Raw genomic sequence first — 21,527 nt, forward strand, 5'->3', positions numbered from 1 at the left:
CCATGAGGTTACCCAGTTGTACTGGCTGAGGCTCAGGGAATCCAGAGACTACTTGCATGACACACATTAGTGAATTAAACATGCATGGGAACTCGGGCACCGAGGCCAGCTGGTTAATAAACTTCTTACCCTTCAAAACAGCAGGGCTTCCTGCAAGCCGCCTCCTGGGAATGGTCCCTGGCCCAGCTCCCAATCTGTGCTAACTCAGAGAGGAGCCAAAACCAGAAAGATTTATTTGATTGTTGTTTCCTGTGTTAATAAAACCAAGGAGGAAAGAGCAGAGCTACAGCCCTGCACTCCCTTTGAGACCAGGCTGGGAAAGTTACTGCTTACGGTAACACAGGGAGAGTGAAGTGGCTGCCAGGTGGGCTTGGAGGCTGGGAATGGATTTGCCATCATAACAATAATGACTTGATGTACAGAAACATTGTGTGATTTTATTCTTTAAGGCTTAATAAGTGTTTTAGAAGGACTATGAGGCGAATATCCTCTGCCCAAGGTCATGCATGCCACCAGTCACCTGCAGAGCTGTAACTAAAAGGACTTGATGAGTGAGACCTGTCTTCTGTAGGAACCTGCCATGAGAATTTGGCTGTTGACTTCAAGGGTACCAGCATTTCTGGTAGGATTCCCCCCTACCTTGGAATTTATGCACACAGAGACATTTGATCCTATATACAGTTTTGTTTCATGACTGTTTGGTCTGAATTCTCCTGTCCCGCTCTCCCAATGAGATAAATAAAACTGATTTCTCAGGAAATACCCATTTCCTGATTTGTCCTAAGCACAATCCAGCTGTTCTCAGGGTCTGAATATGAACATGAGTATTTACTCTTAGCTCTGAAACACAACCAGTTTTGGTACAAAGCATGCTAATATTTTCTATTTTAACTTTCACATAGCATTCTCTTCTCCCCCCCCTCCCCCTTTTTTTTTTAGACTTCAGATTCAAGTAGTCATAGTAAAAGGTCTAAAAACCACAAAGCACTGGAAGCTTAAAAGTTTCAGGGAAAGAAGCATGCTTGTTGTTTCCAGGAGATGAAATGAGGCCACATTTTGTTGGCACTGCTGTGACTTTCCCGTGGTAAAATGCTTTGAAGGTGTATTATATCAAGAGATGGTGGTTCGGCACTTTCCCCTCATTGTCTTTGGTGATTATAACTTTTCATTGCTCCAGCTTCCTCCTCTGTAGTCATGCAATAAGGTGTTTAATACCATTTGGTACTTCTCTGATGTGTCAAATAAAACACCGTGCTGTTTTGCAAATGTCAGGCTCTTGCCTGAACTGAGCCTGGAATGTTTGTTTCCGACCATCAGGTTTCACTTCCCCTTTGTCATGTTTAAGTTCATGAAAAACAGGCATTACATTTTGATTTCCATTGAATCACAGGGCAAAGCCAGTCACTGGAGCCAACCAAATAACACTAACAGAGGAGCTGACTCATGAAATTGGCTGATATTGAATTACTCTTCCAGAGAAGACTGAAAGCTGAGGCTTTAACTCCCCAGAGATATTAAAAATCCTGTTGTGCTCTTTGCCAGAATGTCTGTATTCATTTTTCATTATTGCCCCCAGCACTTGTTATACCAGGATAATTTGGAATGAAAATTAGGCAATATGTACATTAAGTGCTTCCAATCCTGTTATTCCACCATTTGCAGAGATATTTCCTTCAGCAAGGCAAACACTATCTGCTTACAGTATGCACAAGGCGCATGACCTTGTAGAAAAGATTGTCCAGAATCGGGAAAGCCAGAAGTAAGGTTGTCCTTTGCAGGATAACACCAAGCTATGTCAAAACTGCTGCAGCATGCCTTGAGGTCCCTGGTCCCAAAATTATCTATGTCAAGGGTGAGGTGTACCTCCTTTCTACCTCATCCACCCGAGCCGTTTGCTCCTAAAGGAGGACTCAGCTGCCCAAATGCCAGAATCTGGAGTCATTTGAGGTGTCACCTGACATGATGGACTGTCTAAAGAAGGTCTGTGTCCTTCTGGAATGGCAGGTGGAGTTCAAGCAGGGCACCCTGTGATAACTCCAAGGTTTAAGTCCCTGATTCATGCCCCAGTCTCTATTACCTGCAACATTTCTGCCCAGCTCATCTTCCCTACCTCCGATTCTCTCTAGCCCCTTTGTTCCTCCTATGAGAGATACGTATGTGCCTCACCCCTCTGCAGTGCCTTGGGAAGAGACAGACTCCTGCTACTCGTGTCAGCTCTTGCCTGGATCATACTTGGCACTGGCCAAGAATGTTGTCTTGAGCTCCTATATTCCTAACATATGTCCTGTGTGCTGCAGAAGCAGGCAGAAGAGTACATACTGTTCACATTTAGGAGCTGTGGAGGGCAGAGATAGACTCATTCATGTTCACAGAACATGCCTGCAAACTCATCATAAATCTCATTGAACACAAGGAAATAAAGCCAGATTTTTCAAATATGTTTACCTAAGCATATTCCAGTGGATATTCATAGGACAGGTATCTCCTTGATCATTTTATAACATGTTTTATAACACTCCAAAACATCTTCTAGTCTGGCAAAGCAACATCTTTTTATCTTCCCCTCAACCTTTTTTATCTGAAACTTTACATGAAATCTCTTCTGGGACAAATGTCTCTCCCCAGCTAATTCTTGTCCGAACAATTACAGTTTGGCAAAATTTCTGAGCAACTGAAAGCAGGCATTGAAAGCAGGAAGATCCAGGTTGCCTTAATAAACAGAGCAGCCGGAGCAAGATGAACTAGCAACAAACTGTATATGCCACTTACAGCAACAGTTTCTTTAGCTTTGCATCCATGAAAAGAAGAAATCCTTTACTCAGAGTGGTGAGGCACTGGAACAGGTTACCCAGAGAAGCTGTGGATGGCCTATCCCTAGAAGTGTTAAGGCCAGGTTGGATGGGGCTTGGAGCAACCTGAACTAGTAGAAGGTGTCTGTCGCAGCACTATGAAAACCAGCCAGCTACAACAAGGCTTTTTTACCATCCCATACCAGGTTAACTTCAATAAGTAGTTCCCACACCTTGCCCCAGCACAGCCACCAATCCCCCACAAGGTATCAAAAGTTCATCTACTGTCCATGCTGTTTTTTCATCCTCTTCAGGTCAGTCCACCCTAGCCCTCTCTCTGCTGCATCCAATACTCCTCTTCCATATCCCTTAGAGCTATTTAGCTACTTAGCAGGAACCAGCCACAGCTGCACGTTATCCGTGTCAGCCAACCCACTGCCCCTGAAGCAAGCCCACAGCTGTATATTATCAATGTTAATTAACCTGCCTTCATTCCTCTCTAATTCTTCTACAGGTGTTCCTGCTTATGGCAGCAGGGTTGGAACTAGATGATCTTTAGGGTCCCTTCTAACCCAAACCGTTCTGTGATTCTATGAAAAAACCCTTCATTTTAAACATTTGGCTTCCCTACCAGCAAGACCGTCCTTGGCAAGATGTTATAACACAAGTGCACTCGCTACTTGTCTGCACTGAGCGGAGCCTTGCCTCTTGCTTCCTGATGATTGCCCTGCTCCAAGCTTAAAAACATGGATACTGTAGCCTTTATGATTGAGTTCCATTTCAGCAGTGAATGAATCCAAAAACCCAAGTGTCTTCTCTTTCTGAGGAGGTGGGACTTCAGGGTCTTCTAGAGACCTGTGGTTAGCCATGGCAGGCCTTTTTTTGTAATGGAAAATCTTGAACTTGGATTGCATGGATTTTCAAAGGAGCTTCTAAAATCTTAGTGGAGTGGATGACAAATATATAAGCCAAGGGCGTCTTGCTTCACAGATGGAAAGATACAGAAATCATGCTGATAAAATTACTGAAAACTGTAACACACCCACAACACATAGGCTACCATATTTTTTTTGCATGCAAATTCCGGGTGAACCTGTAGCCAAAAATGGCAACTAGAAAAGCAACCTGAGGGGACTCAATTCCTTCATACAACTTTGAGTCCAAGAATAATGAGATGTGTCAGTTCTGTGGATATGTGCTGAACCAGCCAGAATGATTCCGAATGTTTGGCAAAACGGAAGCGTTAGTCACTGTGAAAGATCAAGAAGTTAGCGTTGGCATATCGTGGGCATGTCAAGAAGTGAAAACCAAATAGGGAAAAGGGTAATGTAATGGAAGAGAAGCTGAGAAGGAGATGGAGGTGGGAAGGGTAACTTCTCAAATAAAGAATACTCTGGAAGATGAGAATAGGACCAGCACAGGCAGGTCATGGATGCAACAGGGTGGTAGCCTGTGTTTGATCTCAGAGGAAGAGCAGCTCCAGCAAAGCCAAGCTGGCAAAGAGGAATGTGTCTTGCTCAACGTGTCATTGCCCTCAGCTGGATGACTCTGCATCCTCCACCCGGCATTTCTGAATCTAAATCCATGAGCAGGCACTGCTCTCTTAGATCTGACAGGCAACTGTAGGTCACCAGACCTTCTGCACCAGGCACTGAAGCAGGCTCAAAACTAGCCTTATGCATGCCGAGATCTCCCACCTCTTCTTTCCCACTGTGGACTGTAGCCTGGGCTGGATGCCTGTTCCACCTTGGGATGAGCTCTACTGGGGGTATCTGCTGAGGAAGCAGCTGTCTACCTGGGCTCCTACTCTACCTGGAGAGCATGAACTGGAGCATGGTCCTTCCCAAAGGTGCGGAAGCTCTCTTTCTGAAGATGGGTTTGCCCAATGCCCAACACTAAGCATAGACAAACATGTGCTGGCTGTAGATGGGAGACATCAAGCTACAGTGGGGCACAGAGTATTGCCTGACTTCTTTTCCTGACAGGTAAATCAAGTTAACTCAGGTTTAACTTGACTATAATACCGGGAAAGTGAGGCCTCCACACATAGCAAGCTTTGCCCACAAGGTGTGATGAACCATGTAAGTGAACAAGGTGGGCAGTGGTAAGTAGAACCAGTGAAGCCTGATGTCCTACAGAGCTGTAGCTCTTAATTGGGTTCCCTGGTGTCTCATAAGGCTCTAATTAACAGACTCCATAAAAATCCTTCCACGCCTGGGACATTCACAACATTTGGTTGAAGCTGCCCAATGACTATCGGTCAGTTATTACTTTATTCCTTTTAAATTAGGAAGATGAACAGACAGACGGATGCATACATAGTCACCTAAGCCTTGTTTCCAAGGAAGCCAAGGCTCATAGATGTCTGAGATAGCTCAAGGAGTTAGGATGGACATCTTACACCTCTCAAGTGTTGATTCATAAACCCCCACACTAGGAGTGACCTGTCAGACAAAAGTCAACATCATGCTTTCTTGGTAACAGGCTCATACAATGTGCGTGTGTGTGAAATACTAGCCTGGCAACATTCAAATAGGCTTGAAAGGGAATAAAATACACTTTTAAAATCAATCACCATTTTAGATTTGTTTCTATATTGAAAAGAGTGGGGGAGAGCATGAAAAGGTTGAGGTAGCATAGACAAAGTGATTCACCAGGAAAGTGAGGGTCAATAGGTGGGAGTGGGCTATACATTTAATCTTTGTGCCAGGCTTTCAGGAATATAAATGAGGAGCTGATGACCCTCTGCAACATAAGTGGATCTGTGACCCCTCCTAAGGCTGCATTGTGGGTTTACATTTTGTTTTTGCAACTAAAAATTACAGCTTAAGACCTGAGAAAGAACACACTGTAGGTATGTGGTTCAGCAAACAGAATCTGCACAGGGCAACTGTAATTTTTTATTTTTTATTCTTTTTTAAGTATATGAAGTTCTATGCTGGTATAAACAGGCTCTATGTCTGTGTTTCCACATACACCTGATCTGCTCAGATGGTGTAAAGAAGAGCACAGCAAATATAAGTACCTGTTTTAGGGCACGTGAACTACTACCTAGGCTCCATTGCCTGATCTCCATTGACTACATAGGAGCCTGGATGCCAGTCATACAAGCAGGCACCTGTGTGTAGACAAGTAAAATGGGGTCATCTTGTGTGCCCCTTTCTTTCAGCTTAGACCAAATGACATGGAGTTGTATTTCTGTAGCTTGAAGCTCAAGGGGAACCACTTCTTTGTCGGCCTACTGCCAGGACCCATATAACAATATTAACGACAATAACTAAAAAAATAAAATAAAATAAAATATTAATACAGGACTGATCCAGACAACACCATATATTGTGATTTCTAACTCATCACAGCGAGTCCAGGGACTGCAAGCGTGAATTTACAGGACTGGGCTTCAAATGCATGACAGTTACAGAGAACTGATTGTCTAAGCACACACCTCAGGGCCAGCCGCATTTTTCTTGTGCACCCCGGAGGACAGCAATGGGAAGGAAGGTTACCTGTAACTCAGGGATGTGTATTAAAAGACCCCACTCTTTTTCTGAGTTGATTACAGATTTATTACCCAGCACTTCTTCCCAGTTGCCAGCATTGTCTTTAGACACAGACAAGTAGGTGGTTACCTCAAGCAGAAGCTGAGCTTCGAGTAAGAAGAAGACAGTTCTGAATACTACAGCAGCGACCACGTTCAAGCAGGGACTGCCGGATCTGAAGTCCGAATGAAGCAGTGTTGGCAAGCGGTGGCCCAAACCCTCTTGCCTGCTCATCTGACCTTGCTCCATGCCTGTGTCTCTGCATACCACAGAGGGGAACTAGTTTGTTCAGAGCAAACTGAATTTTGCCTGCAGCGCTGCAAAGCCTGTAGCCAGCTCTGCCAACTTCTCTGCCTGTGGAATGAGGGAGTGATGATAGTGATATTTGATGCAAATTCCCACCTGCCTCACACGGCTGTTTTGGGCTTTAATTAATACTTACAAACTGCTTAAAAAGCCACATATAGGAGCTGTTATGTAAGCATGAGTTATTATTATTAAAAAAACATTATGAGTGAGTTATTAGACTGACAGATGGAATTATCAGTGGAATTATATTTTTATCAATCATCTTTCATTTTGTTTCATCTCATCTTTCTTTTATCACCCTTCAGCTAGGCTGGCAGTCCTAACACAGTCTAAACGGATAGCGTATTGAATGATAGCGTATTGAATGTTGCATCACCGGATGGCTCTCAATGGCACAAATGAGTAAGCCAGCTCTTCCCAGGCAGTGAAGGGACCGTGTTGTGAAACTAACCAGAATCCATCTGTGGGTTGAAAAGGGCACAAACGATTTAGAGCTGATGATAGCTGAGACCTGAATATCATTTCCCTCACCAAGGCTGGCTCTCAGCTTAGGCAAAGCAAGTGGCTGCCACCCTCACGGAGAGCTGTGGGCTGCGAGAAGGAAACCTGCCAATGGGAAACATTTACAATTCCCCAGCCGTAATTGTTCTTCATCAGAACTGGCAAATTGCTGTGACGGCGAAGTCATCTCAAGATGTTGGGAAGTGAACACGCTATCACATAAACTCTTCTTCCAGAGAGCTACTGATCAGTGCGTACCTTCAAGGTAGGCCTAGGTACAACAGGAATCTGCACAGATGAGGCTTTTTTGTGCTCTGCTCTGTCTTCCATGAGAACCTGTTGTCTTCAATGCATGGGTGAGCTGTCACAAAGAGGAGCTGGGGGCAGAATTTGTGAGGGTGATTGAGAAGAGCTCACAACTGCTCTCGGGATAGGAACTGCAAAGGAAGCTACTTCCAGTAGGTTGGTGGTGAGGCAAAGGCTCCCATGACTTTTCAACACCCAAAGCCCCCAAAGAGATGACTGTCTCCACCACAGGGCAGTTTTGGTAATTCTTGTTTCAGTCTTGGTGGGTAACTGCATAGCAAAGATCTCCTTCCTCCACTTGGACAGTGCCTAGCACTTCACTTTTGGCTGGGGTTTTTACAGTCCAAGACAGAGGTATTTCTTTTTATTATCAGATTTCAATGGAGTGGATCTGTATCTAGAATCTGAAAAGTTTCTGGGATATATCTCAAGACTAAAAAACCCAAAAAGGGCCCACGCAGAAAACAACTACTGATAATGTAATCCTAATTTCTGTTGAAGAAAATCCTGCTTCCTTCTTGACTGTACTGGGAATGACCAACTGAGACAACTGGATCATATAAAATACATATTTGGGACTCTGTTGCTTTCTTACTTTTCTGTTCCTGCCCAACCATCCCACCTGTGAAAACCTTCATATATCTGTTATTTGTTACATGTTTTCATTTAATTGCTACATTTAATTTATGATGCTATTACATTCTAAAATAGATAACCTGCTTGGCAGCATGTATTCCTAAAATAAGCAAGTTAATTAATATGATTAAAAGCAACATCTTTTACTGCTTCTGGTACTCAATATTAAACTGAAGAATGAACATTTAAATAGACAGTTTCTCATGTAGGTCTCTTATTTTTACAAATTATAAAACCTCAGTTAATTTTAAAGGTTTCTATCCAAAAATAGTACTGTACTTTAATAGTAAAGTAATAAAAAAAAAACCCTTCCATGAAGTAAGAAAGAAACAAAATGTTAAGCGTTGTAAGTTCCAGACGTTCTTTGCATGACTAATACTGTAACCATGATTTTCGACTGGTCAGAAACCAAGAAATAAGAATGCTCTATAATATCAAACTATGAGAAGAAGATGATCATGCAGTTAACATGGGGTGATGGTTTATGATTTGTAGGATTTTAGTTACTGTGCTAAATTTAAATCCTTAATTTGCTTAAATTAAAATTGCTCAGTCTGGTTACAGCCTTTTCTTAGACAAGTCTGAAAATGAACTATAGTTGCACATTATAAGTCTTACTTTGGAGGTTTATAACTACAATGTAAGGAATTTAAGGATGATCAGATGCTTGAAACTGAGGTAATCTCCTGACACCCCTGAAGAGGATTTGGGGAGATCAAGTAGTGTGCAAATTCAGGGCATCTCTTCTTTCTCATGAAATTCAAAGGCCAGGCACCCATTGCTGTGGGTTCAATAAAATAAGCTATTATTTTATTGAACATTTAGCATAAAAGTGTCTTTTAGTTCTACTCCCAGACAAGGGCCAGGCTGTACCACACACTGTACAGACATGGAAATAAAAAGGACAGTCTCTGTCTCGCAAAGGCTATGGTCTAAGGATAAGGCAAGGTATAACAGATGGAAACAGACAGATGGAGGAAAGCAAGAAAACAATGATACAATGTCAGCCAGCATGACGGGAAGTCAGCTCATCCCCCCAGTAGTCTGTTAGGCAGCTTTTTACAGGATCGCAGCAAAATACGGGGAGTGGCATGGGAAAGAGCATGAACGTGCTTGCCTGCAGGCTAGCACAGAGATAATGAAGGCTGGCACCGCTGGCAGAGAGAGCTGGCTTCCTGATGATGGTGAAAGGTGAGGGATGAACCATGAGTAGGTAAAAAAGGCCTTGAAAATGAAAAGCAAGCCTTCAAATTGGAGGTAACAGAGAGAAGGGAGCCAGAAGATGCAGGGCATCAGACACAAAATATTAGGTTTTGCAGCTGCTCCTTGGGTAAGTACAGGTGGGATTAGGCTGTGAAGTCCAGAGAAGGGGACATCGCAGCATTCAGGATGGGAGATGGCTAAGTGTGGGTGACTGCATCTCTGAGCCTTCAAGTGGATAGAGTCAGAGACATTTAGACAGCTTGAGTAAAGGGACAAAGAGAAAGACCCAAGTCAAAGGTGGGGCCCAAATGAACGGTCTGAGTGACAGCCTGCTAAGAAAAGTAGAGGAGGGCTGGCAGAAGCCATCCAGAGCTTTAAGTGACATCCATATTATGAGTATACCAAACACAGGTTGGTATTCTGCCCCAGACTGAGGAGGGCAGGAGGAGTAAAGGGTTGGATCTGCAAATCACTATCACAGAGGCAGTACCTGGGTTTGTCTCTATGAGATTCTCCAGAGGAGATGTAACAAGGAGACCATACAGCAGACAGCATATAGAGCCCCATGAGACTTGCACAGAAAGCCTGGGAGAGAGAAGAAAAATATTCTCCAAAGTCCATGCTGAAGGAGCCACTGGAGAAATAGGAAGATGCCAGAGAAGGACCAGACTTCAAAAAGATCAGTGTAACTTTTGCAATTGATTGACAGGTCAGGGAAGGGGAGGATGAAGTACTGTTTTTGAGATAAAACTTTAAAGAAATCATGAGGGACTCCAGAATGAACATTTCTTAGGTGTTGAAAGGGATGGACACTGGAAGAATCCAAGACAGGTTTGGTATGTCCATCCTTGGAGATATTCAGAATTTCACTGGACAAAGTCCTGAGCAGCCTGATCTAGATGGATTTGCTAAGTTTCTTTCAGCCCTGAACTATTTTATGAATCTTGGCAGCAATTGTTCAGTGTGTTCAATGAACTTAAGAGGTGGAGAGAGAAGGCAAGGTGGGGCAGGAATGGAGGTGGCAAATGGATTTCAGAGTGGAGGTTTTTGGAGATGATAGAACCTAAAGCATGCTTGTACTGTGAGGAGAAATTAGCAGTCAAGAATGAAGGTGTAAGGACAGAGTAGGGGACGGGATAAAAGTGTGTGTAAAGAAGGTAACATGAGATATTTGAGGCAAGTGTGAGGATGATCAAAAAACTCCTACATAGGTGACCATGGAGAAGAATGAAAAGCAGATGGAGGGCAGGGAAGTACAGAGGTAGGGAAGGGTCACAACGTATGTTGTCCACACATTCTTGGGAGTATTAGGCCTGTCCTTGGAGAGAAGCAGAGCAAAGAAAAAAGGGAATCTCAAGGACCGAACAGCGCAAGAGTCTAACAGCATATTAGTCAGGTAGCGGAGCTCAAGATTGAGTTAATCCACTCAAAAGAATGAATATATAACAGATGAAGTCACCCTTGCTGTTCATTGTTGCGATTCATCAAACCAAAGATAGACTTTCATAGCACAGGTATCTCCATTTGAGCAACTCACCCTGGGTTCCCTTTAAAGTAAATGCAGAAGAACAGAAACTTTGAGGGCATGCTTCATCTCATCCTAAAATAGAGATCTAAAACAGATCAGCTGACTCATGCCCTAAAAGAGTATGAATTTTTCTCACAGATTACAAAGGGAGCTTACACACCCGAGTTCAGATTAGAACTATCTACTGTAGGAATATAATTTCAGGTAAGTGCCACATTGCCTATCCACCCCAAACACTCTGAAGTCTGAACATGGGAGCAGAGAACTGGTATCAGGGATGGGCAACTTTGCAACGGGAAAGAAGGCAGAAGAGTCAAACATAGAAGAAAATGAGGAGTGGAGACAAGAGAGGTGAGGTAGTTGAGCATGGAAGACAATTCATGGTCACCTGGACATCATGGAAAAACTGACTGTGGGTTTACAGTCAATGCTGAAAGGGAGCAGGTTGCTTCAGAAATTGCCACTAGAGAAAACATGTCTTGACAGTATTGAGTGTGTGGCAATTCTCGAGAGTGTGAAAGTTGGCTAAGAGTTGTACAAGACTGTACTCCTGAAACAGGAGCATGTGAACATGTGAACACCTGCATCTGAATGAGGTGCCTAAGCTCCCTTTACAGTCAATTAAAATCTAAGGATCAATTCTGTTGCCCAAACATAGGCATCAACTGCTACTTGAGATGCCCAGTGGTATCACATCTCCATTTCCATAAGGGCGTAGTTCTCCCATAGGTCTGGTATCAGATTTGCCATCTCTGCATGGATGTCTTGGCACTCTGCTACACCTCAGGTGGCACTAGAAGTCTGTGGGTAGGTAACAAGAGTTGAGCCCAGTGAAGTGTAGGAGTGATTCAACTGACCCTAGAGTAGATACCACATATTAGGAAGAAATTCTTCCCTGTGAGGGTGGTGAGGAGCTGGCACAGGCTGCCCAGAGCAGCTGTGGATGCCCCATCCCTGGCAGTGTCCAAGGCCAGGCTGGATGGGGCTTGAAGCAACCTGGTCTAGTGGAAGGTGTCCCTGCCCATGGCAGGGGGGTTGGAACTAGATGGTCTTGAAGGTCCCTTCCAACCTGAACCATGCTGTGATTCTATGATTTTGACAGCTGAATGCCTCAGGAATCACTGAACGCTGCTATTGCAGAAGGATGAGGGGCTTCCCCCCACCTACCAGCTCCAGGCAGATGTGGAAATACCTTGGACTGAACTAGGTGCTGTTTTTAGGCAACTGGATCCCATACTGTGCTGCCACCAGTTACAGAGGGGTTTAAACACACAGTCCACATGCAGAAAACCCTGTGTAGACACTTAAACTCAGGTTTAAGTCATCTGTCTGCTGAGCTTCACCCTTGGTCTATAATTCAGATACCCTGAATGCCAAGGCATGAGGGCACTGTTGTGGTGGATGGACTCAGAAGCCTGCTCTTGAAGAAGACAGATTGAAAACTGAAATAGACTTCTCAACATTTCAAGCATAAAACAGATGGCTTGGCTTCCACGGGCACAGCCTCAGCCCTGATGCTACTGCAGATTTTATCAGGGAGATTAGCATGAAGAATGAGGTAGCCCTGGCACAACCAGGTCTGAAGTTCCTAAAAGTCACCAGTACAACTAGCAGAGATGAATGTATTTCTGGCAGCCTGGCGCACCACAGAAAGCAAGGTCTGAATGGGTAATGGAGTGCAAACCATTCCACTGTCAGAGCAGAGACATGATGATGGGAGGGCACAGACAGAAAGTGCACTGCAGGAGGTATTCTGAACCTGTGGGTAAAAGAAAGACTCCAGCTTCCAGCACTGCCAGTTTGCCATTTTTCATCCCCACTAAATTCACTTATTTATTTTCTTGTTTAAACTTAGCACATACCTCAAAGAACATAACATTTTAGCTTGACAAGCAGTTTATTCAGGCAGCTGATTTACCAATTCAAAGGCTACTCCCTACAGACTCCTACCAGAAATATAAGTGTTCAGTCGTAAACCTCTGATTTAATTAAAGAAAAACTTAGACCTCCAAACATTATCACAGCTGGAAAATCCATAATTAGTTGTACATTTTTCCGAAGGAACTTTCCCCTGATTTGCCTGAAACCTGGAGAAGGGCTCCATACATCTCTCATAATTTCCTATCATTTTCAGCTCAGGCATTAGAGACGCTGTGTGGGCAGATTTAATAGGTTCTTTCTCGCTTCCTGGTGAGGAGAAAGATTGCATAAGATGTGAGTCAAGACACCAATCCTGAATCTGTGACAGTGACACTTGCAGGAGCTACACTGTCTGCTTGTTGGTTGGGAATGTCAATAAACAGCACCTTTTACAGGAGGAAGATCAGCCTACTTTGGGTCATTGAAGAAAGGCTGGCTAAAGTGTTCTCTTTTTGCTTGAAATTGAGGGCTCAGCATTACCCACTCTTTGGGAGGAAGGCATTTGTAGAGGAATGAATCTGGGTTAATTATCATTGATAATATACAGCTGTGGGCTGGCTTCGGGGCAGTGGGCTGGCTGATGTAGACAAGGTGCAGCTGTGGCTGGTTCTGTTAATGGGTTGGGCAGCCAAGGAAGAGAGAGCAGCCGAGGAAGAGAGAGGAGGAAGAAGCAGAAAGAAGAGAGAGGGAGCAAGTGAGCCCATCCCCTCCCCCCAGATGAGGAGAGACTAGGAGAAAGCAGCAGAGGGACTGGCATGAAGAGTATCCTGGTATGAGATGGTAAAAGACTTTGTTGCAGCCAGATGGTTTGGAGAGTGCTATGATAATTGGTGCCCCATGTGAGGCCCTTCAGATTATGAGACTGGGTGTAATGAACGGCAACAGCGGTGATGGCTGTGCCAGGGGATGTTTGAAGTTTTGAACAGTGACGGTGGTGCCCAATGTAGCAGAGACAGGCAGGGATAGCCTGTGATCCAGATCATGTTGAGATAGGTGGGAAGAGCCTGGGGATCTTGATCAGACACCGGTAAAGGTGAGCTGTTGGGATCAAAGAGAAGGAAGCCCAACTGCCGTGGAGTTTAGAGACTGAGGGTAATGTGCAATAGCAGCAGAGTACATGGCCAGACATGGCAACAGCCCACAGCGTCGGTGGATCCAGAGTGGGTTTGGCCAGACAGTGGTGATGGCTGTGCTGGGGGAAGGCATGGGAGCAGCGTGGTGCTGCAGGTGGCTCCCGCTGTTGCTTCTGCTCGGGCTGGTGGTATTCTTGCCAGTGTTTATGTGCTTGTTGAGGGTGTCTCCAGATGAAGAAGAAATGGGCAACCACAAGGATGTCAAGAAGTTTTTCAGGACACAGAATGACATGTTAGTACTGTATTCTAGATCTGCTGCTGCTGCAAGCTCACTCAGGTTACTGTCCAGTGTGACCCAAGAGGTGAAAGGACAAGGTACTATAAGTTCATCAGAACCCTCCTCTGAAGAAAACAAAATCCTAGATGTCAAGCAGCAGATAAGAAGAAAGGTGATCAACCTGCAGAAGATGAAAACCCCAAGATAAAAGTGAAGAAGGAATATGAGTATGACTTCAGGGACAAGTTGTCCAAACTGTATGGAAAGTTTATTTGTAAAAAGTTTGTGATGGTTGGTAAAAACATGAGGTATGAAATCTTAAGAAATAAAAACGAGTTCAGGGACAAGTTGTCCGGACTGTATGAAATGTTTCTTTGTAAAAAGATTATGATGATTGTTAAATACCTAAGGTATGAAATGTTAAAAAGGAAAAGAAAAAAAGGGGAAATTAGAGGACTGTATGAAAAATGTATTTGTAAAAAGGTTGTGATGATTGTTAAAAACATAAGGTATGAAATGTTAAAAAAAAAAAAATTGTAGAAGAATGAAGCTGGGTTAATTAACATTGATAATATACAGCTGTGGGTTGGCTGATGTAGACAAGGTGTAGCTGTGGCTGGTTCTGTTAAGATGTTGGGCAGCCAGGGAAGAGAGAGGAGGAAGAAGCAGAGAGAGCAGCGCGTGTCCCCCCTGGATGAGGTGAGACTAGGAGAAAGCAGCAGAGGGACTGGCATGAAGAGTATGATGGTATGAGATGGTAAAAGACCTTGTTGCAGCCGGATGGTTTGGAGAGTGCTGCAACAGGCATTGGTGTTTCTTTTCTCAGCCCAGCTTACCCTTTCATGCTCCTGACTGCATCCTATGCTTTCTGACCCCTAAGATAAATCTTTCTTTAGTAATAAGTCCTCTTGTTCACTCTCTTAGGGTCCTTGTTTATTCCCAGCACCCTCTTTGAGGTGTTTTTTTGCCCAGGTCCAGAGCCTTTTGACACAGGTTTCCTCCCCTGTATATGGAATAAAATTTTAAACAATTCACACACTGTTGACAGAAAGAAATCTGAAGCTTTCTCTATGTTCAGGTCCCCAAAACATGGGTCTATTTAACCTAATTTTGGGCATCTTACCAGAGCCCCTATCTTAGGTGTTTAGTTATCCTAGGTACCTTATGGGGTCACTGGTAGGAACCATGTACCCTCAGAGAGTGGACCTCAGGCATGATTTTTTTTTTTTTTTTTTTTTTTTTTTTCAATGAGAATGGTGAGGCACTGGACCAGGCTTCTCAGAGAAGCGTGGATGTCCCAACCCTGGAAGTGTTCAAAGCCAAGCTGGATGGGGCTTGGAGCAACCTGGGTTAATGAAAGGTGCCCCTGCCCAAGGCAGGGGGTTGGAACTTGATGGTCTTTATGGTCCCTTCCAAACCAAACCACTGTGTGACCCTATATCTCTATAGGCACTGCAAGGCAACCATTGCTCCAACTTAAATACCCCAGTTAGGTGCCTGAGGTTTGGCAGAGCGATGCTGGGCTGAAGTTCCTCAGACCATTTTATCTCATTAAAGTATCTTCTTGGTTTAATCCTGATTTGCTTTTTTGAAATTGCAAACAGCAGTTAAGCCCAGATTCTGTTTATCCCTCAATCTGATTTAAACAGAATCAGCTAATAAACCCTCCTGCTTTCTCCAACAGTATTTCAGTAACTATGGCAGATTGTTAGCACTACCACAGACAGCAAGGAGAAAAATCTTTTCCAGCTTTCCTCGAAGTCATGTTGACCTACACTGGTTCTGTTCCACCCCTTCCAGCTCCTATTTCTCCAGCCTAGTAAATCACAGCATGTCTCACAGCATCCCCATTCATACATTTATTTCCATCTTTCCTGAACAGTGCTGACTTTTTGTTGCCTGTGCTCTAGTCTTGAGCTCTAACTCATTATTATCATTGTTATCCTAATACCTGGTTTCATGTCCTGCACTTGGAGTTTGAACTCCCTCACTTGCACTAATACATACACATTTCAGCTCTTCTTTTAATGGAACACCCCCACTGTCCTTTCACTAATTGAATCACCTACCTCATCAGCCTTGTCGCGTATGAGCACTTTCTTTCTCCTTGCTGCCCACCCTCCTGCCCACTGACACACTTTGTCTTCACTTACTTGCTTTTTACCTCACTTTATTTTAACCAAGACTAGATGCGGAGATTACCTGGGTCTCTCCCACTAAACATATACATTTTTTTTCAATTACAAACCTGGGTCTCTCCCACTAAACCATATACATTTTTTTCAATCACAAACTAGGAAAAGACATCATGGAGCCAGCTCCACCAGTGTTCTTGAGATGAGTTTCCAACTACTTCAGGGCATCCAAATCCGACAGCCTGAAAACCCAGATCTTCAGCAAAATACTTGAAAAACAGCTTAGTATTTCACTGGTGTGCCAGTGTGTTGGTTAAAAAGTGCAATAGTGGAGGGTATCACAACCATTCATGGATCACATTTTACCCTCTCAGGCTGCCTGGCACCACCAGTTGTGGTAAGAGACAGAGGCTCTTAATTAACGGGTTGCAATATTCACAATGCTGTATATCTGATTTTATTAAACACTTCCACTGAGGTCACATCCAGAGTCCTCTGCCGCCTGGGTGCTTTTGCGCTAGACAGAAAGAATCCCCATGTCAAAAGCTTTCCCATCAACATGCCATTGACACTGATTTTTAAATATTCCTTTTTCCAAGACATTTGCAGTTGTCAGGGACACCTGTGTTTTATATTGTCCTCCAGAATTGGCACATCAATAAATCGCTGTATTTTAAAACATTATATTTCACTTTTAAAAGCCTTTGGGCTTTTTTGGGGGTAAGCCGAACCAGGCAGAGCTGGTCAGGCCTGGCTCTCTCTGAAAATCTTCCACAGCGATGGCCTTTTTAAAAACTCCTCTCCAATTTTCATTTCAAGTGACATTTTATTGGAAAGGATTTTAGTGTATTACATCTCAGACTGAGTAAGTCTCTGGATATTGTTAGAAAATTAATACAGAATGTGAACAGCTTCCTGTATGATGTGTAAGTGATAAACATTCAGAAAACCCTTCCTCCTCGCCTCTCTGCCTGTGAATTGATCTTCTAAAAATAAAGGGAATGACAGAATTTCTGTATTGTATGACAAGAGGAGCCCTTCAGTCACTTGCAGCAGAGGAAGCAAATGGCAAGCTTTCTCACTGATGACATTTGGAACTGTTATTAGCGCTACAACGTACGGGCTAAATTCTGCTCTCCCTTGCACCGCTGTAATTAAGGGAAAATGGCAATGAAATCAAGCAGGTTATTCCTCATACTTCCTGGGGAAAGCAAGCATGGAATCTCTGCTTCTTCAGCAGTATTTACTTTTTCACTGCTGCCTCTTCTCTTCCTCACCCAGTCACCCCAGGCACACACCCTGATATGTGCTATTTTCTTAAGCTTCACTTGTAAATTGATTTCTGGTGATGATTTCTGGGGATGCATAAACAAGGACTAGGATAGGCTGAGACCAGAATATTTAATTGCATTTGTAATAGGAGATGGGTTTGGATATAAAGCTGCATTTTCTTGACAGCATTTTAATTATTACAAGGAATGTTTGCCTTGACATACTTTAGCATTCTGATTTATCTAGCGCTGAAAAATAACATCCAATTCACTGCAGAATCAATGCAGACAAAAACGAACATCCACTGCCTTTTGGGAGATGTTACGCTGGATACACGGCAGATAACTGCTAGGAGGAGAATAAATAACTCGGGAGACAGAAAATGTTATGGAGGAGCCTTTATTTTTCAGTCTACTTCAGCTTCCCTCTGCTTAGTGGAGAATGAAAACTAGTGCAGTTATTTATTGTCGTATATGCAGAGAGGCGGACAGTCTGGAGCTATATTCATATGGACAGTTGGATGTATTACTTATACCAACACCAGAAAAGCTTAATTGCTTTTGAGAAGGAGCTCAATAACTTTATAAAAGATTAAATGATGTTCTGTCTGTGAAACATGGATTGTGAAGCTGCAGTCAATGACCCTGGAGACTCATCTCACTCCTCCATACTGCTCGAGCTGTTGGGGAAGGACTGTCAGTACCGTGCCAGATCAATGATCTGCATCTTCTGCTGCTCCGGCTTCAACTGCCTCTTGCTCTTCGTGCTTTAGAGGGAGGGTAAGTAAATAAAACACAGCTGGATGATCATGATTTTTGGGGCAAACTCCCTCCTTGCCCTTGCTGACAACCAGCTGAAACATAAAGTGTTAGCACTTGTAGTGGATGCCTCAGGGAGAGCATTATGGCTGTGTCAGGGAAGAAGTGGAGCCCCTCCTTCCTTCATGGCACCCAAAGGGAAACAATGAACAACTGCAGAGAGCCCACTGATGCCCAGGGCTGCCGGGGTCCTTGCAGAGGTTCATCTTGACTTCTTTGCCTGCCCAGAATCACAGAATTGTTGAGGTTGGCAAAGACCTTTGAGATCATCAAGTCCAACAGTTAACCCAGCACTGCCAAGGCCACCACTGAACCATGTTCCTAAGCACCGCACCTACATGCTTTTTAAACAGCGCAGTGTATCTCCCCCAAACTCAAGGCTTGTCCTTTTGCCAATGCAAATGGTTGCTGACAGACCACCACAAACAGACTCCCTCTCCTGGTGGAAAGTTTTGAGTAAGCTGAATGGACTTCCCACCAAGGAAAATCAAATCCATTCCTTGGTAACACCAACACTACCTCAAAATGTCTGCTGCCAGATTTTAATGTAAGCTCATCAGCAAGACCCAAAGCTTGCAACGATCCAGGTATTGCTGCTCTACAAGTGGCCTGGCACAGAGGAGCAGAGGAAACAGTTCCCCGCCACAGGAAAAGCGTGCAGCCACCATGTTGTCTAAACTCCTAAATTACCAAAGTCTGATTTAGTGTTTAACTATACGTTACACAAATTCATGATCCAATGTCTGCCTTTAATCATGTCACGTTGTACCCAATTGTGCATACCTGAAAGTCGAAAATATTATCAGAACTATGCAATTTAGGTGAGACTCCCAAAGAAATCTTGCTTTAGAAGTCTCAAAGGGGTTAAATGTCTAAACTCCCAAATTACCAAACTCTGATTTAGTGTTTAACTATATGTTAAACAAATCTGTGCACAAAGTTTAGGCCAATCTGACTCTCTGGAGTTGAAAGTGGCAAATGAAGGGATTTCTAATCAAGGGAGTCAGCCTTGGGAAGGGTGGGAAACAAAGAACGGATGGCGGAAAGAACAGTTATGTGAGTTACGCAGAAAGAGGCCTCCAAGTGAGGAAGCTCTGGCTGCAAAGGACAAGCTAAGTGTTGCAATCCAGAGAAAATTAGTTGAAAGAAGGACAAAGGTAATTATGGCAGTGGGAGATTGTGACCTCTGACACAAACAGCCCCCCTAAAAGAGGGCAAACCCCACCTGGAGAGCACACAGAGCTGGTTAAAAAACTTCAGTAGTGCTGCCTGAGGGTGTGTACTAGTTTGCATTAGCGGTGAGAAACTTATAACCAATCCTGTGTGTGAATGAAAATGAGTATGTAATACACTATGAATGTGCGAGTGTTCTACTGTATATAATGTGTACCTTCATACATATATAATAGACACCTAATACGTAACTTTGTGTGCACGTTGGGCAGTGATCCCCCGTGCATCCAGCACTGTAAAAAAAGAGAACGCCAGCCTCTTAATGCTACGTCGGTGTTAAGAGGTTTACTCCTGATTGTTGCTAACAGTCACACTCACTCGGAAAGCCTTTCATTTAACAGAAATTTCCCGAGTGTGCGCTTACGGACAGACCACTCCGAGCCAGCGGGCGGCCCGACCGGCCGGGGCTAGAGACCGGTCTGTGTGAGGAGACGCGGCGGAAGCATTACCACCCGAACACCCTGCCCGCCAAAACTCCATCTCGCGCTCCCTCAGCTGTCGCTGGGGGGTGCCCGCCCCGCCCCGCCCTCCAACGGCCGCCCCGCCCTCCAACGGCCGCTCGCCGCGCGCGCATGCACGGGGCGGGAGGGAGCCCTGGCGCCGGGGCGGCGGCGCATGCGCGGCAGGGCGGGGCGGGCTGGCGCCGGCCCGCGTCCCCGCTGCGCGGAGAAGGCGGCTGCACGGTTGGTGTTATGGAGCCGGGAGAGCAGGCGGAGGAGGAAGATGATGAGGAGGAGGAAGATGAGGAGAGGGTTCCTGTGAGTACAGGGTCTGGCGGAGGGGTTTGGGCAGGCGGCTTTGAGGATAATGTGGCAGGGAGGCGGTAGCGGCTCTAAGCAGCCCCTCACCCCGTCTGCGGGCCTTGGGGAAGGGGGGTGTGACAGGCTGGTGCACTCGGGTTTCTCCTTCCACCCCGGGCGGGGAAAACTGGCTTGATCTCACATTCTGTCGCGGAAGGGACTGTCACTGGCTGTTTTTTCTGGTCCAGAAAAAGAGGGATGCAACTGACCTGGCCTTCCCCCATCTCCTGCCCCGGAGAGAAGGGGGTCTGTGACCTGTCTGATCCCTCTCCACCCCCTGCAGTCTCTCCTGGGAGAAGGGTGCCTGTAACTGGCTTGGTTTTTCTTCCCCTTCTGGGAGGAGGGTGTGTGTGTAATTGTCCTGTTTCTTTTGTGCCTTATTCTGCCCTAGAGAGGGGTGGATGCGGCTGGCTCAGTCATTAACCCTCCTGGGAAGTCAGAACCAGGGGGGCTGGCGTTGCCTTATGGAGCTATTCCTGCCCTAGAAGGGCTCATGCACGGCTCTGTACACTTCGCTGTGTTTATATCAAAGCTGGAGATGGGGAACAGGAGTTCTCTGGAGATCACTGGTGTCCCATCGCATCCTGCCACCCCTATGTTCTCACCCCCATGTTCTCACCCTAATAATTGCCGTCTTGCTGAACTTGCCCCTTGTGACAGCATTGGAAAGCTTTCTTCCCGTGTTGTTGCACTGTTCTGGTGCCTGGTCTTAACTGTCCTGCTGTCTTCATGGTAGTTTCTAGAAGTGTAAAGGGCTTGTAGCACCTGCACAAGTTCTGACTCTTGTGAACTGTTTGGAGTCATGTTTGTGCAGGGTGCTTGAACAGCTGGTGTCAGACACTTTGGTCTGGAGATGTTTAGTGATGTCGTGTCCCCAGTTCTGTGTTAGGAAGGTATAAGAGAACAACCCAAAATGAAAAGCTACACGATGGTGATCATTCCAGAGCTTTGTCCCGGAACTCTGAAGGAACTCAGAGGCACAACAGCCAGATGGCAGCCAGTAGTAGATGCTATGTCAATTTTTACAAATGGTCCGTGGGAAGAACAACAGATTAGTATAGGTTTCAGTCTTATCAGAAGAAATACTAGAAACTAAAACAAGGAATGGAAACAGCCATGTGAATAAATATGACATATTAAAGGAAAGTCTGGACTTAACAAACATGTGAATATGGGAACTCAGTGTGT

At 44.7% G+C, this 21,527-nt stretch overlaps 1 protein-coding gene across 4 annotated transcripts in view; it reads left to right on the forward strand.

Annotated features, from left to right (window-relative positions):
* Positions 1-6,505: 6,505 nt before the first annotated feature.
* ALMS1 (ALMS1 centrosome and basal body associated protein) overlaps positions 6,506-21,527 on the forward strand; it is a 92,633-nt gene continuing 77,611 nt past the window's right edge. For 3 of the 4 annotated variants that reach the window (XM_080396385.1, XM_080396388.1, XM_080396387.1), the window contains exon 1: positions 6,507-20,297. In XM_080396385.1, the coding sequence (XP_080252511.1) occupies positions 20,112-20,297 (186 nt within the window). In that variant the 5' untranslated portion in view covers positions 6,507-20,111. Of the gene's footprint in view, positions 20,298-21,527 lie in introns of all 4 variants that reach the window. The other variant, XM_080396386.1, reaches the window with a different exon arrangement.

Source organism: Falco punctatus (genome assembly GCF_963210335.1).
Source record: "Falco punctatus genome assembly, chromosome: 1".
Lineage (NCBI taxonomy): Eukaryota > Metazoa > Chordata > Aves > Falconiformes > Falconidae > Falco > Falco punctatus.